At 37.1% G+C, this 16,547-nt stretch overlaps 2 protein-coding genes across 3 annotated transcripts; one reads left to right on the top strand and one right to left on the bottom strand.

The window, feature by feature from the left end:
* The first annotated feature begins 3,806 nt into the window (after positions 1-3,806).
* Positions 3,807-11,341, top strand: LOC129443244 (E3 ubiquitin/ISG15 ligase TRIM25). 2 transcript variants are annotated; one of them, XM_055203720.2, is made up of 7 exons: positions 3,807-3,980; positions 6,608-7,178; positions 7,439-7,534; positions 7,613-7,846; positions 9,207-9,342; positions 9,434-9,493; positions 9,999-11,341. In XM_055203720.2, exons 2-7 carry the CDS (start codon positions 6,612-6,614, stop codon positions 10,532-10,534), a joined length of 1,629 nt encoding a protein of 542 aa, XP_055059695.2. In that variant the 5' UTR covers positions 3,807-3,980; positions 6,608-6,611; the 3' UTR covers positions 10,535-11,341. The 2 variants fall into 2 exon arrangements, with proteins under 2 accessions (XP_055059695.2, XP_055059696.2); XM_055203721.2 differs by lacking the exon at positions 3,807-3,980 and having other exon boundaries at positions 6,453-7,178.
* A 2,052-nt stretch (positions 11,342-13,393) lies between these two features.
* On the bottom strand, positions 13,394-15,834 carry LOC141351157 (frizzled-8-like). Its single transcript, XM_073857701.1, has one exon. It carries the CDS (start codon positions 15,393-15,395, stop codon positions 13,614-13,616), a length of 1,782 nt encoding a protein of 593 aa, XP_073713802.1. The 5' UTR covers positions 15,396-15,834; the 3' UTR covers positions 13,394-13,613.
* Positions 15,835-16,547: the final 713 nt, after the last annotated feature.

Below are 16,547 nucleotides of genomic sequence, written 5' to 3'. Positions count from 1 at the left end.
TGATTTGGGTTTTTGTATGCATGAACACAGTCTCAATCTGTTCAGTTTGAGATGACACATAAAAATAACTTAATAACACTTAAATCTCATAGGATATAGACCAAAAATCGTATCTTTCTAAGTTTTTTCATGTAAGATGTCATAATTACATTTATTATGGGGGTTATTATTTGTAGACATGATTTATTTATCATATTTTAAGTTAAAAACTACAGCAGCTACCTACACTTCTAATCACTTTGTTGTAAATGTTTTTCTTTTGTGGTCTTCAAGGCTATGAAATAATGATGTTAGTGGATATGTTGCTGGTAAAATAGATTATGAGATATAATATGTATCAGTATAGCAATATAACTATAATGCAATCATTGTATAGCCAAACAGTACAGTACATATCAAATGCTGGATAATATTCACTCTAAATATAACAGCATAACATAAAGCATACGTGTATGTTTTAATCTTTACTTTCCTCTCTAATAGCACACAAAGTTAAGTTTCTCCATACAGTCTCTGTTCTCCCATCGCTGAGTTTCCAGCTGTAGAGATCCACAGTAAGAGTAATTGAGAGGACATGCTGGCAGATTAACTAAGTTTCCCAAACCCTCTCTAGTCAACCAGAACCAAGAACCTGCCAGAAACCTCAGACCGGTCCACACGCTGGGGGTTTCAGTGTTTGAGATGCTTTGGTTGACTTGGATGAGATGTGAATATGTAGGCAGACTGGCCAGATCAGTGTAGTGAGTCCTGCAGTGTTCAAACGCATCCTCCCAACTCATCTTCTCTCGCACCAGGATCAGTTTAGGCTCCCACTTGTAGCAGAAGAAAGGGAACAAGAAAGAACAGGACCGGTCATACAACTCCCCATTTAAGACTGAACCACAGATGTCATTGCCTGGATCGTTTGGTTCACTGCGTGCCCAAATAAAAAGCTGTTGATTACTTCCATCACTCCACTGCCAGGTGTTTTTAAAGGTTTTCTTCAGACCAATCCAGCTTCGTGGGACCACTGTGTAGTTTATCTTTAAATATTCCAATGGACTGTCTACAGTGGACAGGTCATCAACGGTGTCTCTACAATATATTTGAGCATTGCTCCATGACTTGGTTATATTTATATGAAAGTGTCTTCTTTGCAGAGCTACAGTCAGCTCAAAGTGAGCTGACAGGTAAAGAGCAAACACCACAATCTTCATCTCTTCAGTGAAGGTCTGATCAGTCAACACGGCCTTATAAGACACGCTCAGTCTGGTCAAGCAAATCTCAAATTTGACAGTCATTAATGTATGGAAATGTTCACTACGCATAAAATAACAATGGAAAAAGAAGATGCAGTGAACTCAGAAGTCATTATGTACTAGCTGTTTTTTATTAAATACTTCTACTGTGTGTTAAGGTCTAAAACAGGTTATATGTTGTTTTAATGATACACAGTCATTTCGTGAACAAGATCAAGCTTTCCAAATTTCATGTTTTAATTCATTGCAAAAGTAGTTTTTGCCTCGCGTGCAGAGTTCAAGAATCAGCACATTATTTGGAACAATGGTGACATAATTCATGAAGTGCATCATGGGAGTCAAGTGTTTTATACTACAGTGGATCCCAGCATGCATTGCAACATGGAATATGTCACCATGGTTTTGATTCATGTGCTGATTATTCATATTTGGATGTGTGTTTATAAAAGTGTTCCACAATGTGTAAAAAAAGAGATTTAATCCTGAAACAATCCTATATTTTAGCGATCTTGGCAAAAAAATTATCTGTAACAAATTAACTATTTTAATGAGCCCGACTAAAAGAAACACTGATCACCATAATGGCAACCAAACATTTTGAATCAAATATCAGCATCTAAACCTCTGTCAATTCTCAAAAAAGCAGACATAAGAACAGTCTGTTTTGTTATAAGAAAAATATTTATGTCTTTTCAGTTAATTTTAACTAAGGCTGTGGCTGGAAGTCAGTTGTAGTTTTTGTGTTTCTCTTTCCTTCAGTGATTCTGCTCAATATCACCAGGTGTCTACAATACTCAAATAATCATCACTCAATTAATCATTGAAAAAATGTATTAACTTTAATACTGCTTTAGTGTTACTCTAACACACAAACCGTGTTAAATTAATCACCAGGAAATGTACTGTTTACAAAGAGTTAGAGATAGAGGTGAGAGAAAATACATTTATGTAAAGAAAATCAATTTAAATAAAATTATGAATGTTATTTAGTTGTACAGTAGTTTAAAATAAAATAATAACTGAATAATGAAATAACGTCTGGAGACTGGGTTGGTTGGTTTGGCTCATTATGTGCAATGTTTTGAAGAAAGGCAGAGTTTGAGTGTTTTGTATTTTTAAGCTCTCATATGGAAAGCAGGGTGGTTTAATGTTTCAGTCAAAGTTTTATTTGCACACTTAATCCTGTCAAGATGATACACAGCAAAATCTCAAGAGTTAAACGAACACTGCTGGTGTATATATTGAAGCAGAATTAAAAGCTGCATTCTGTAACTTTATCCTCTCTATCACCATCTCTGTTTCAAACCTAAATTGCATTTTACATCTTACTTGTGGAGTTATTTTCTTGGCTGTTTCTAATGCATCGTTATGGTGATCAGTGTTTGTTTTAGTTAGACTTGAATCTTAACTTATTCAGTTTGTTTGGCTGCTATAACTTTGTGTGTTTAAGACATGTTTTTTATGGCAGAAAATGACAATTGTGCAACTCTTTGGTGGTGGTTAGTAAATTACATCAAACATCATCATCATCTAAAAAAGATGATTTATTAATTTAGTGTTTACTCATTCATCAGAAGTATTCTTTTCTGTTACTACAGGGCAAAGTCCAGAACTCTCATAACAGTTTGTCATTCTGCGCATAAAAATTAACCACTGTGTAAATTAGACACACAAACGTCAAGAATCAGAGTATGAATCTCAACAATGGTGACAAAAAATAATAATAAAATGTTCATTATTTATTCATGCCAAAGTGCATTCTCGGGGTTCTGGATGAGATATGAAATTTTTGATACCCAGCATGCATTGCAGGCAGCATGAAGTTTTTCTTTAGAATTGTCACCATTGTTTAGATTCATACTCTGATTCTTGAACAAGCAAAAAAGTAAATATAAAAAAGTTGTTTTAAACATTAATTTGAAAATGGTAGAATGTAACATTCCTCTAACTTTCCGACAATCATTCTTAAAACATTTTTTTTTAAACTGGACACTTATGTTGGCAGAATGTTTTTGATCCCTATCACAGTGGAACAGGAAACCATGGAGCTTATCGCTGGAGCTAACATGCTTTTCAAAACAAAGCAAAGAAATAAGCACCTACATATACACTCTATAACAAAAAAATCTGTCCTCCAATGAAAACTATTTTAAATATGTTTCAAAATATACAAAAAAGCCAGGAAATATATTTGCTGAAATATATTTTGGAATATGTTTACAAAAATATTTATATTTATTATAATATAATATAGTTTTCCTTACTGCAGCTACTCAATCTCATTTAAACTTAAAGTAAATCAGCATTAAATTTCGGCAATATTTAGCAAAGGTGGGACGGAAAAACTGATTTCTGAAATTCCGATTACACAGACATTATCAAAATCACAATTTTTATTTTTTCATTTATTTTAAATGGATTTTGTATTTTTGTATAAAGGGTCTTTGTCTCTGTTTATAATAAACTCATGACTAAGGGCCACTGGGGAGCACAATGTATACATTCCCACAAGAAAGTTCATTTTGCAAAAAAAGCAGAAAGCGAAAGCGAAATTTAAACCAGTACCGCTGACTTTTATTTTGTAATAGCGGCTCAGAACCCGGAAAACTTACCTGTGCAGTACGTCTCTCAATGTTGTAAACGTTACCTTTTTTAAACATTAACATTATACAATTATTTAGAATATAATTATAATGGTGTAAAGCAAAGGAGCTGAGCAACAGTTATCACAAGACACTGAAGGTATTTAAAACGTATAAAACTCATTCCTAAAACGTTATCTTTTAATCTTTTAAAGATATTAACTGTTATGTTTACTACAGCAAATAATATTTATAAAATAAAAGGTATAAGATTTTAAGTCATAACGATCAAAAAATGTATTAGAAAGAGTTTGAACGATGTATAATTTAATACCGGAAGTGCGTGTTAGTATGCAATGCAGAAGATTCGATCGTAGTCTATCAACTAGTAGTTTTGTTAAGCAATCTTTATTTTATTTAAAATAATCCCTTTAAGCAGTATTTTGTGTACATGTGGTGTAAGGCAAGGCAAGGCAGGTTTATTTGTATAGCACATTTCATACACAGAGGTCATTCAAAGTGCTTTAAATGAGAAAACAATATATAAAAGAGAAAAAAGAAAATGTAAAAATAATAGATACACAATAAAATCACAATAAAAACAAAGATACATGAGAATTTAGAATAACAATTAAAGAAAATAAATGTGATTTTAATAAAAACACTTTAAAATGTTAAAAAATAAAACAGAAGTGACTTAAAAAGTTAAAAGTGCAGTCAGTGTGAAGCAGCACAGTGCTCATTCAGTAAATGCAAAGTTAAACAGATGTGTTTTTAATCTAGATTTAAAAGTGTTTACTGTTGAAGCACATCTGATCTCTTCTTGAAGCTGATTCCAGCTAGAGGTGGCATAATAACTAAATGCTGATGCACCTTGTTTTGAGTGAACCCTTGGTATTTCTAACTGACCGGATCCTAATGATCTGAGTAATCTGTTAGGTTTATATACAGTTAGCATATCTGTCATGTATTTGGGTCCTAAGCCATGAAATGATTTATAAATGAGTAACAATACTTTAAAATCTATTCTGTAACAGGAAGCCAGTGTAAGGACATGAAGACTGGAGTAATGTGCTCAGATTTTTTGGTTCTTGGTCAGAATTCTGGCAGCAGTGTTTTGTATGAGCTGCAGCTGTCTAATGGTCTTTTTCGGGTTCCCAGTAAGAAGTCCATTGCAGTAATCCACCCTGCTGGTGATGAAAGCATGAACAAGTTTTTCTAAGTCCTGTCTTGAGACAAAACAGCTAATTCTGGCAATATTTCTGAGATGGTAGTAAGCTGATTTGCTTATTGCTTTCACATGACTACTGAAATTAAGGTCAGACTCTAAAATTACACCAAGATTTCTGACGTTACTTTGTGTCTTTAGACCCCTAGAGTCAAGGTATGTGTTAACTTTGAGAGTTTCATCTTTATTTCCAAATACAATGACTTCAGTTTTGTCTTTGTTTAACTGGAGGAAGTTTTGACGCATCCAACAGTTAATTTCATCAATGCATTTACATAGAGAGTCAATGGGGCTGTAGTCATTAGGTGACAGGGCTAAGTATATCTGGGTGTCATCTGCATAGCTGTGGTAAGCAATTTGGTTCTTTTTCATTATTTGACCAAGTGGGAGCATATACAAATTAAACAGAAGCGGTGCAAGAATTGAACCCTGTGGGACTCCACATGTCATGGGTGTCCACTCAGATTTATGGTTACCTATGTTCACATAGTAACCTCTTCCTTGTAGGTATGATTTAAACCATTTGAGGACCATCCCAGAGAGCCCTACCCAGTTTTCCAGTCTATGTAAGAGTATGGTGTGATCTACTGTGTCAAAGGCAGCACTAAGATCTAGTAGCACCAGCACTGATATTTTACCTGAATCAGAGTTTAAGCGAATATCATTTATTAACTTTATGAGCACTGTCTCTGTGCTGTGATGCTGACGGAAACCAGATTGAAAATTGTCCAGATGGCCATTTGAGTTTAAGAATTTGTTCAGCTGATTAAAAACAAACTTTTCAATGATCTTGCCTATAAACAGAAGATTTGAGATTGGTCTGTAGTTGCTAAGTATGGTTTTGTCTAGGTTACTCTTTTTTAGGAGAGGCTTAACAACTGCTGTTTTTAATGACTCTGGAAAGGTGCCTGTGATCAGAGAGGTATTTACTATTTTTAAGAGGTCAGTTTCTAAGCAGTTAAGTACCTTTTTGAGAAAAGATGTGGGGAGTGTGTCAAGGCTGCTAGTTGATGCTTTAAGATGTTGTACTGTTTCTTCCAAGGTTTTTATATCAATTATGTCAAATTCTGAGAGAATGGCTAATTTCTGAGGTTGTAGCAATGATATCTGACTGATCACAGTACAATATGAGGCCGTATTGATCGTCATTCTGATATTACTGATCTTCTCAGAGAAAAAGGTTGCAAACTCATTGCATTTGTTGTCAGAGAGCATTTCACTAGGAACTTGATTTGGGGGGTTTGTTAGTCTCTCTACAGTAGCAAAAAGAGTGCGAGTGTTGTTTATGTTTTTGTTTATAATGTTTGAAAAGAAGGTCTGTCTAGCTGTGCCTAGTTCTACATTGAAAGCACGAAGACTGTCCTTATAGATGCTATAATGTACTTCAAGTTTTGTTTTAAGCGAGCACGAGGCAAGTTGATAAGTTTGTTTGGATTCACTTAACAAAAACACAGGAAGTTTTGCATTTGTTTATTGTGATCTGACAGAGAGCAGATCAGTCGTCAATCACTCGGACTAACTGTTGTTGAGCTGTTTTGTGTGTCTCTTTGTCCATGCAGTAAAATGGCAGAAACCAGTGTTTTAGTGTCTGAGGACCAATTCAGCTGTTCAATCTGTCTTGATTTACTGACGGATCCAGTGACCATTCCCTGTGGACACAGTTACTGTATGAGCTGTATTACAAACTGCTGGAATCAAGATGATCAGAAGAGAAACTACAGCTGCCCTCAATGCAGACAGACCTTCAATACAAGACCTGATTTAAATAAAAATGTGGTGCTTGCTGAGATGGTGGAGAAACTGAAGACCACAGAGATGTGTGGTGGACCTGGAGATGTGGAGTGTGATGTTTGCATTGGGAGGAAACGCAAAGCTATCAAGTCCTGTTTGGTGTGTCTTGAATCTTATTGTCATACTCATTTTGAGTGTCATGAGGTTTCTCGCTCCAGTAAGCGCCATAAAGTAACCGATGTGACAGGAAGACTTCAGGAGATGATCTGCTCTCAACATGACAGACTGATGGAGGTTTACTGTCGCACTGATCAGAAATGTATTTGTTTAATGTGTGTGATGGAAGAACATAAAAATCACGACACTGTATCAGCTGCAGCAGAGAGAACTGAGAAACAGGTATGAACAAATGAACAAATATATTATAACATTTTGTAATACGTTTTGTTTAAATAAATGTTAATTAAGCAAGCATTGGTCATGCTTTTATGCTTTATCGGTGTAAACAAAGTGGCTGCTTAGACCCCCTGTGGCCACCTGGGTTTCACCAAAAGCACATAAAATAACAGCTTGACTGTAAAACAGAAATTAGTTTAGAAGATTACTCACTCAAACCTTACCTGACCAGTTGAGTTATCTGTTATGAATCTGTTGAACAGAGATTACTGGAGGACAAGCAGAGAAAACTCCATCAGAGAATCCAGGAGAAAGAGAAGAAGCTTCAGGATCTAAGAGAGTCTGTGAAGATTCACACGGTGAGTTTTGATGAAACATAAATACTGAAAGAAGTGTTTGAGATTGAGTTGAATGTTTCTCTCTGTGTGTGTTAACAGATCTCTGCACAGACAGCAGTGGACGACACCGAGAGGATCTTTACTCAACTGATCCGATCCATTGAGAGAAGACGATCTGAGGTGATACAACTGATCAGAGATCAGGAAAAGACTGCAGTGAGTCGAGCTGAAGATCTCTTGAAGAAACTGAAGCAGGAGATTGATGATCTGAGGAGGAGAAATGATGAGATGGAGAAACTTTCACAAACAAAAGATCACATCAGTTTCCTTCAGGTAACAAAGACGGGCACTATTTTAACATTCCAAATGCATGGTCTAAAGTGCACGGTGCTAGTGCATTTAAAGTAGGGCATGTCCAAATCCACTTTTGCCCGTTTAACGATGGGAAAATGGTGTATGCGCCTGGCACACAGTCTAAAAGGGTTGATCTCATTTCTATTAGGGATGCTTTGATCAATGCCGATCTCCACTAATAATACGTGGCCGATCACTATTCTGAATCGGACAGCCGATCTTATTACAGCTATTTCATGTACTACGGTTTTTGATCAGTAAGTCCTTAGCGATCTAAAATCACTGTTAGTTTGAGTCGTTTATAACATGCATTTGAAAAAGCGACACTCGTCAAACATAATTATTAAACATATTCTTTATTATCATGAAAATACCTGAAAAGGTTTGAAGAACAGCAATATAAATATATCCTTCAGCCATTTCATGTGTCATCACAGCTGCGTCTGTATTGTTCTTCGTCTACAGCGCATTTTGAGTTTCTGCACGAGAGCGCACTCTGGCTTTTGGATGTAGCGGCATTTCACCGTAATTCATTGAGAAACATAGCAAGCATTATCGGCCGATCGATCGGAGCATCCCTAATTCTCATAATGAGTAATGTGTGTGGTTTGGGGGTGTAACATGCAATAAACCAATGGGAGTCTCAGCTCTCATCCCCTTTAAAAGCCAGTTGTGTTCGTGCCATGCCAATTCCCTATTTACATGGCTGAGTTTGTAAGCAGAAAACTGTAAGCAGAGGAAGAAGACCGCCAGTTTAAGATTGATGTTGTGTTTTATTCACTGAAATGTTTATTTGCTTAATTAAAGCTTTGGTTCTCTTTAAACATCATTATTTCAGTCATGGAGAAATAAGTAAAATAAGATGATAAAGTATAATGCATGATCACTGTAAAGTTTTTTATAAGAATAATTTACAAATATGCAAATAAAGGTTTGCATAAGTAAAAATAGTTTATATTTGTAACAAACACGAGATTAAGAATTTACAAACGTGTGGAGAGCTGTTTCTGCACTAGGACAACGCTTTGATCAATGCGCCTGAACACACCTTGTTTTCAGACCAGCACACCCATAGGTGCACAAATGGGCTCGAATGCATTTACTATTTAAATAACGTGACACTGGGCGTGAAAATAATAACTGCCTTCAGGCTGAAACTACCAAAAAACACATGCGTCGCAACTTGCGCCGGTTGTATGATAGGACCCATTTTTTCTATAGCTTTTACTCTTTAATCAAACTTCTGAAAATCTGAGCATTTTATGTTAATGTTTCTTATCTTGGCATTTTTATTTTATTGGTAATGTATATGTATTGATAATGTTTTCTGTACATGTAGAGTTTTCCGTCTCTCTCTGTACCACCTGAGTCTGCAGACGGCATGACTACGAGTTTGCTTCTCTCTTTTGATGACGTGGGAAAATCTGTCTCTGAGCTAAGAGGAAAATTTGAGGATTTCTTCAAAGAGGAGCTACGTAAGATATCTACCACATGTATATTACATTACATATTGCATTATGTAAAAAAAATAAGATTAGATATATATGTTTTTATTGATTTCTTTAGGGAAATGCATCAGAAACATTCCCTGTTCTGAACCAAACACCAGAGATGAGATCTTACAGTGTAAGTGTTTATTAATATTCTAGATAAGAAATTAGCATTTAATTACCTGTAAATGTTGTTATTTTTTTAATATTTATTAAATCTATGAAATAGTGAGTCATGGCAACACACACAGCTAAAAAGACACAGAAACGTGCCATTGTGTAATTGTGAATCCATATGCTGTTATTTTATATTTTTATATAAAGATATAAAGCTTAATGATAAAAACCTGTTAGCTAAAAATAACCTATATTATTTAAAATGCCAAACAGGTTAAGAATGACATAAGAGTGAATAAATAAAGATTTAATTTACATTATATTCACAATATGCATTTGTCAGATGACTTTAATACAGTGCATTTTTTCTATACATTTTTTATCATTGTGTTGTGTTCCCTGGGATCAAACCATGACTTTTGTACTGTTAGCGCAATGCTCTAATTTTAGACATTGCACACTGTCATTCATGCTTTCTTTTTTCATTATTAAAATATGCTAATTGTGTGTTTGGCGTTTATCAGATTTCCATCCTTTCACTCTGGATTCAAACTCAGTGCATAAACGTCTTCATCTTTCTGAGGAGAACAGAGTTGTTACCTGCCCTGACACAATCCAGCAATATCCTGATCATCCTGACAGATTCGACTGTTGGCCTCAAGTGTTGTGTAGAGAGAGTTCGTGTGGACGATGTTACTGGGAGATTGAATGGAGTGGAAATGCAGGAGTGGGTATAGCGATGTCATATAAGAGCATCAGCAGGAAGGGAAGAGGTCTTGAGTGTAAATTTGGATATAATGATCAGTCCTGGAGATTGTTCTGTAATCCATCTGTATATATATTCAGTCATAGTAACAAAAACACTAATCTCCCTGTAGTGTCCAGTTCTTCTAGAATAGGAGTTTATGTGGATCACAGTTCAGGATCTCTGTCCTTCTACAGCGTCTCTGACACAATGACCCTCATCCACAGAGTCAACACCACATTCACTAAACCTCTCTATCCTGGGTTTGGGATAAATAAAGGTTCATCAGTAAAACTCTGTGATCTAACAACATAGATAAGGCAGAGAAATGCACAAGAAGGTTCATTGTAGTGGATAAAAGCATCTACAAAAATACATTCATTAATACATTACATTAAATATTTGCAGTATATATATTTGTTTTCAGTGGACTCAAATGAATTGTTCACTGTAATAACACCATATAAATATTATTTGACTTGAATGGATCTGGCAATTGGTTTTTTAAATGAAATGAGTTTCTTCCAGGGCAGTATTACAGTAATATAATGTTAAATAGGAGATTGGATGTAGAACTGTAAATTAACAATACATTGCTGGCAACCCAGCTGCCAGTAGTTTACTGTTATTCTACAGCATGATTTATTATGCATTTGTTTTGTATACCAACCCAAATTAAGTAATATCGAGTAACTTGCATGCTTCATATTTACGCTTTTGAAAGATTGCAAACATTCATGATACATTTTTAACTATTTTATACATTGTCACATTATAAAATAAAACAAATGTATTATTTAAGATATTTATTATAAAATATGTATTATGTAATATATATTAAATAGTTTGGTAATACTTTACAATAAGGTTGTAATGTTAAAGGAAAACACCACTGTTTTTCAATATTTTACTATGTTCTTACCTCAACCTAGACAAATTACGGTAGTACATCCCTATCTTTTTCAATGTGTGCACTTAATATTTGTACAGTGTGTCGTGAATGTGTTAGCATTTAGCCTAGCCCCATTCATTCCGTGGGATCCAAACCTTGTTTTCCCTATTTAAAGACTGTTACATGAGTATATGGTGTCACAAAATAAAACCTGGCGATTTTTTAAGGGGACACCATGAAACTTTTTGGCCACTAGGGGGGGCTAGACACGTATTTTTCACTTCTAGCGCCCCTAGAGCCCACAAGCGCCGCAGCACTGTCGCAAAGGAAAGGAACTGGCCAACCTTTAAACTAAACTAAAAACTAAACATTTAAAATGCTAAACGATCAACATTTTGAGACAACAGGGAGAAACGCAGTCATGTTACAACTTTCTGATGAGGAACTCGTCGTGGCAGAAGCCATTTCTCAATCTGAAGGTTGCAGCCTCCAGATGTCGTATTTCTAAGCTGTATACGTCATCAAGACTGTCTTATTTCACAATATTAACAATTACAAAGTTGACTATTATACTTAGTTAATCGTAAATTGTTGCAGTATGCTTATGAGTTGCGAATCCTGGAGATCCTGGATTGTAATGTAAATATCATAGACACAGTAAAAAAAAAGGTAAATACGTGAACACAGCATCTGAATACAGGGAACTATATGCAATATAATCGCCATAATTTATAAAGAACATCGCATTTATGTATGAATCAACAGTTTATATAAAAAATTGCCTTAAAGGGGAATCGAACCCGGGGCGCCCGTGTCATAGGTCCGTGACACTAAAGACTGTGCCACAGAGTCACATAATAGAAACTGCTCTCTACACTCCTTAAGTAGCCTCCAGCAAAATTCACGTTAAAAACAAATTGTGTGGAGGAAGTGACGTATGCCGTAAAGCAGTCGAATTTTGTAGGTTTTTTTTGTGCTCTGGTTACTACCACAAACCCTAAGTTTTAAAATACGAGTAAAAGTGATACAGACCCCGTCAGGCTATGGTAGACATGTCATTCAACCTATTTAAAGTCGATGTACTATCACAAGGGTCTTGAAAATTTATTATGAAGGTTGAAAAATTACATGGTGTCACTTTAAGGGGATAAAAAATTTAAACTATATTCATTGTATGGCTGAACACTGAAAAGAACAACTTGTAAAATTTACTTTAAAAAAATCCTCGTAACAATTTGCACTAACCTTTTTTAAGTAAAATTTTAATAATTTAAAGTATTTTTATAAAGTAATAAAAATAACTTACTTACTAAAATTAAATAAAATCTACTTAATAATGCATAAAAAACATTTGTTAAATAATTAAGAATGTCACTTAATTATTTTTATTTTAACAGTTAGATTTATTTTAATCGTTTAGTTAAGTCTATTACTTTTTTTTGAATATTGAAGCATTGTTGTATGGTAGATTGTATTTAATGTTTGTTATTTTCTCTAACATTAGTTAATGCATTAGCTAATATGAACTACTGACATTAACTAACATTTACAAAAATCTATACATGCTGAAAAACTCCATTGTTTATTCATGTTAGCTAATTTAATTACTAATGTTAACTAATACAACCATATTGTAAAGTGTTACCAATAGTTAAATGTATTAAAATGCAATGTGTTGGACGTGCACTATGAAATATGTAAATACAAAATAAATGTCTTATTTTGAACAAGCTGGATTTTGGTTTAAATCTTGTGACCACTAGATGACTAGATGATGTACTGTACAATAGATTTAAGATGGGTGTGTCCTCTTCACAAAGGCTTTATAAAGTATGGTGTAAAATACTTCTTGGCCATACTTCATTTTTAGTAGGCCTTTGTAAACAAAGATGGGGTCCAGAAATATATTACAACTATGGTCAAATGTTTTTGTTTGACATTTCTGTATAATTTCCAGTATTTTTTACTAAAAATGATTTTGCTGAATACAAATGAAGATATTTTTAAGAATATTTCTAACCAAGCAAATCTGGGGCAACATTGACTTCCATTGTACGAAAGATAATACAGTGGAAGTGAATGGTGCCCCAGATGTGTTTGTTTATTAACATTTTATACAAGTTTGGAACAGCTTTATTTGCAAACTATTCTTTTAATGATGCACAATCCGAAAACATTTATTGTGTCAGACTTTTCGACCCCGTCGTTTATCTTTCATAAAAAACACTTTTAGGAAGATTTCAAGTTGCGTTTTATTGTTAAAATAGTAATATTTGTCAAAAAAAGAATAAGCAATAAATATACACAATCTTTGTAAAAATATATGACAAAGTCATTGTTATAATCACAACGCCTTTATAAATACATAAAAAATATAAAAACCCGTATGACTTTTTAAGGCACGGCCTCTGAAGTATTCTGAAATGTAATTTAAACAAAATTAATTTATAATTCCTCTTCTATCTGCAAAGGTAAACAGCAATTGTCTCGTTTGCTCTGTCATTACACGCGTGACAGTGGCATTTGTTTTGTGGGACAGAGAACCGAGCTTGCTGTGCTCGACCTCGCGGAGCTCGATCTCCACGTGAGTCTCGTACTCGCGTCACTGTAAACGGACCCACTCGTGCCCTTACCGCTCCAGCTGCTACAGGAGCAGCGCGCGCACAGAGCGCGCCACGAGTCTAGAGTTTTGCCGGACCACGTCCACGCACCGGACGCGATCCCGACCAACAGGCACATAAAGTACTTGAGCATAAAAACTGCATAATACTGTCTCGGAGCGGTTTTCTCCGGCTGACAGGAGCACGCATGTGCGTTTTCCCACGCCTCGCGATTGTAGAGTTCGTAGACATAACAGGACACGATCACGGTGGCGAGCACCGTGTACAGCACCGTAAATACGCCGATTCTTACCATCAGCCTCTCCAGTTTGTCAGTTTTCGTTCCGCCTTGTTTAAAGACGCTTCGTATCCGAAACATGGACACGAACCCGGCAAATAAAAACACAGTTCCGATCAAAAGATAAATCACCAGTGGAGCAATCACGAAGCCTCGCAGATTATCCAGATTTTGATTGCCCACGTAGCAGATACCCGCAACCGAGTCCCCGTCCACCGAGCTCAGCGCGAGCACCGCGACGGACTTTACGCTCGGTATGAGCCACGCAGCAAGGTGGAAGTACTGCGAGTAGCGCGCAATTGCTTCGTTTCCCCACTTCATCCCGGCCGCTAGGAACCACGTAAAGGTGAGAATGACCCACCAGATGGAGCTCGCCATCCCAAAAAAATAGATTAACAGAAACACAAGCGTACACAGCGCAGGTCCTCTAGTTGCGTAATGGATGTGATCCACCTCATGGTCCTGGTGGCAAGCAACGTTTTCGTGCCCGGCGATGAGTCTGATGATATACCCGGCGGACACGAACATATAGCAGGTGGACATGAAGATGATCGGGCGCTCGGGGTATTTAAACCTGTCCATGTCGATCAGAAATGTGGCCACCATGGCAAACGTGGACACGAAACACAGAACTGACCACACTCCTATCCAAAAAGTGGTGAAGGTCCTCTCCTCTTGAGAAAGGTACGGGCTGTGGCACGGCATTACGCAATTCGTAATCTGACCTGTTTTGACCCTGTTGAACAGAGGATGCCGGTCACTGCTTACTGTTACCATTGGAGCCCGACAGTGGCATCCCGGCTCACAGGAAGTCGATCCTAATCCAGGCAATTTATGTTTACCACCCGGCGCGCGTCCATTATTGCTTTTAGTCCTCCGGTTGTTTGGTTTCCCCGGGCGGCTGGTCGGTTTTGCAGCAGCCGGTGACGCGGTTGTTATGTCAGTCCTGTTGTAGTCCATACACAACGTGTTTGGATCCCCCTGCACGGGCAGTACATCGCATCTCATTCGGTCCGGCCACGGGAAACCGTACTGGCGCATTAACGGCGCGCACCCAGCTCTCGCCCGCTCACACACGCTCCTGCACGGCGGCAGTGGCTTTCTGTAGTCCTCCAGACAGATAGGCGTGTACAGGCTGCAAAGAAAGAAGCGCATGTCCGGGGAACACTGGATCTCCACGAGCGGCCAGAACTGATGCACCTCGAGCCCAGCCTCGTCCTGCGTGGCATGGTTGAACTGGTTGGGCATGTACGTGTAGTTGTATCCGATCCCTCTACACAGCGGGACGGAAATCTCCTGACAGATCGGCTCTCGAGCGCGCACGGAGCTCCACAATAGCAGGACACAGATTGGGTACCAGTAGGATCCCTGCACTGGGGAGCCCATCCTTGGTCACAGTTGCGCGCACCCCCCGGTCTTCTAAATAAAGCAGGATGCGCATGCATGTGTTCAGTGGCTGTCCGATTAAAACGCAGTCATCTTCTGGCAAACAGGTACATGCTGATGTCTGGAGTGCAACACTTACGATTGTCTACATACACGCTGAGAGAAATATCAGGTTGCACATCAGGACCACATCCGTCTTGCGTTACTCATAAATAGGTGAACTGTCACATAGTGAGGAGTCTGTGTATTTATACAGAGGGTAGACAAGTCACGCCCCTTTCTCTCAATGCCCAGTCACAGCACTCATGGGGCGAGATCTGATTGGTGATAATCATGCATCCCCCGAGTTGTCTTAAGTAAATGTTTGCATTGCCTACGGTTTGTATGTCTTAAATTATTTTACTTCTGTTTATCTCCCACCCTCTGTCTAAACATTGAGTCTGTAACTGTAAACAAGTATCACGACATGTTTAGATTGTTCTGATCCTCCCAGAATATCTATCCTCAGAAAAATGTCACTATTACATAGCTGAATTCCCATTTTGGCTGCATTTAAATGGATTTTAAAGGAAGTAGAACGGTGCGTAATAATTTCAAGAGCTACACAAAAGCAATAAAATACCACACAGTAAAACAAAAACAACAAAATCCACGCTGCGATGTAAAGTTTGCACAATGCCCATCCACTTTCTTAGAAAAATCAAATGTCCATGAAGAACTTTTAACTTCCTGTTGCACAAAAGGTTCTTTGTAGTGGAAACCCTTTGACCTTTTGACTTTTATGATGAACAAAACAAATCGTTCTTCAATGGCATCGCTGTGAAGAACCATTATACAACCTTTAATTGAGGGTAAAATGTTTATTGGCACTTAATACTCCTAAACATAGCATGTATTTTAAAGCAAGACACTACAAGTGATATAGTAGAACCATATACTTTTCTTATATCTACTGCTTTTATGTTTTTCTGGAGAAATACATTAACTGAATAGTGAGTTTTGAGTTTCTGTTTCGGCTTAAAGTTTTCCCAAACTTTCTGGATCCACTACAGGTGCTTGCATTCTCATGGACAGAAACAACAGCGCGCATTCAGAGACGCACGCGAGGTTTCTCTCTGTTGCCGCGTGCGCGTGGTCTTGATGAAGCGGGAT

The sequence above is a fragment of the Misgurnus anguillicaudatus genome, chromosome 2 (assembly GCF_027580225.2).
Source record: "Misgurnus anguillicaudatus chromosome 2, ASM2758022v2, whole genome shotgun sequence".
Lineage (NCBI taxonomy): Eukaryota > Metazoa > Chordata > Actinopteri > Cypriniformes > Cobitidae > Misgurnus > Misgurnus anguillicaudatus.
The sequence above is the reverse complement of the archived record's forward strand: the minus strand, read 5'-3'. Positions and strand labels throughout refer to the sequence as shown.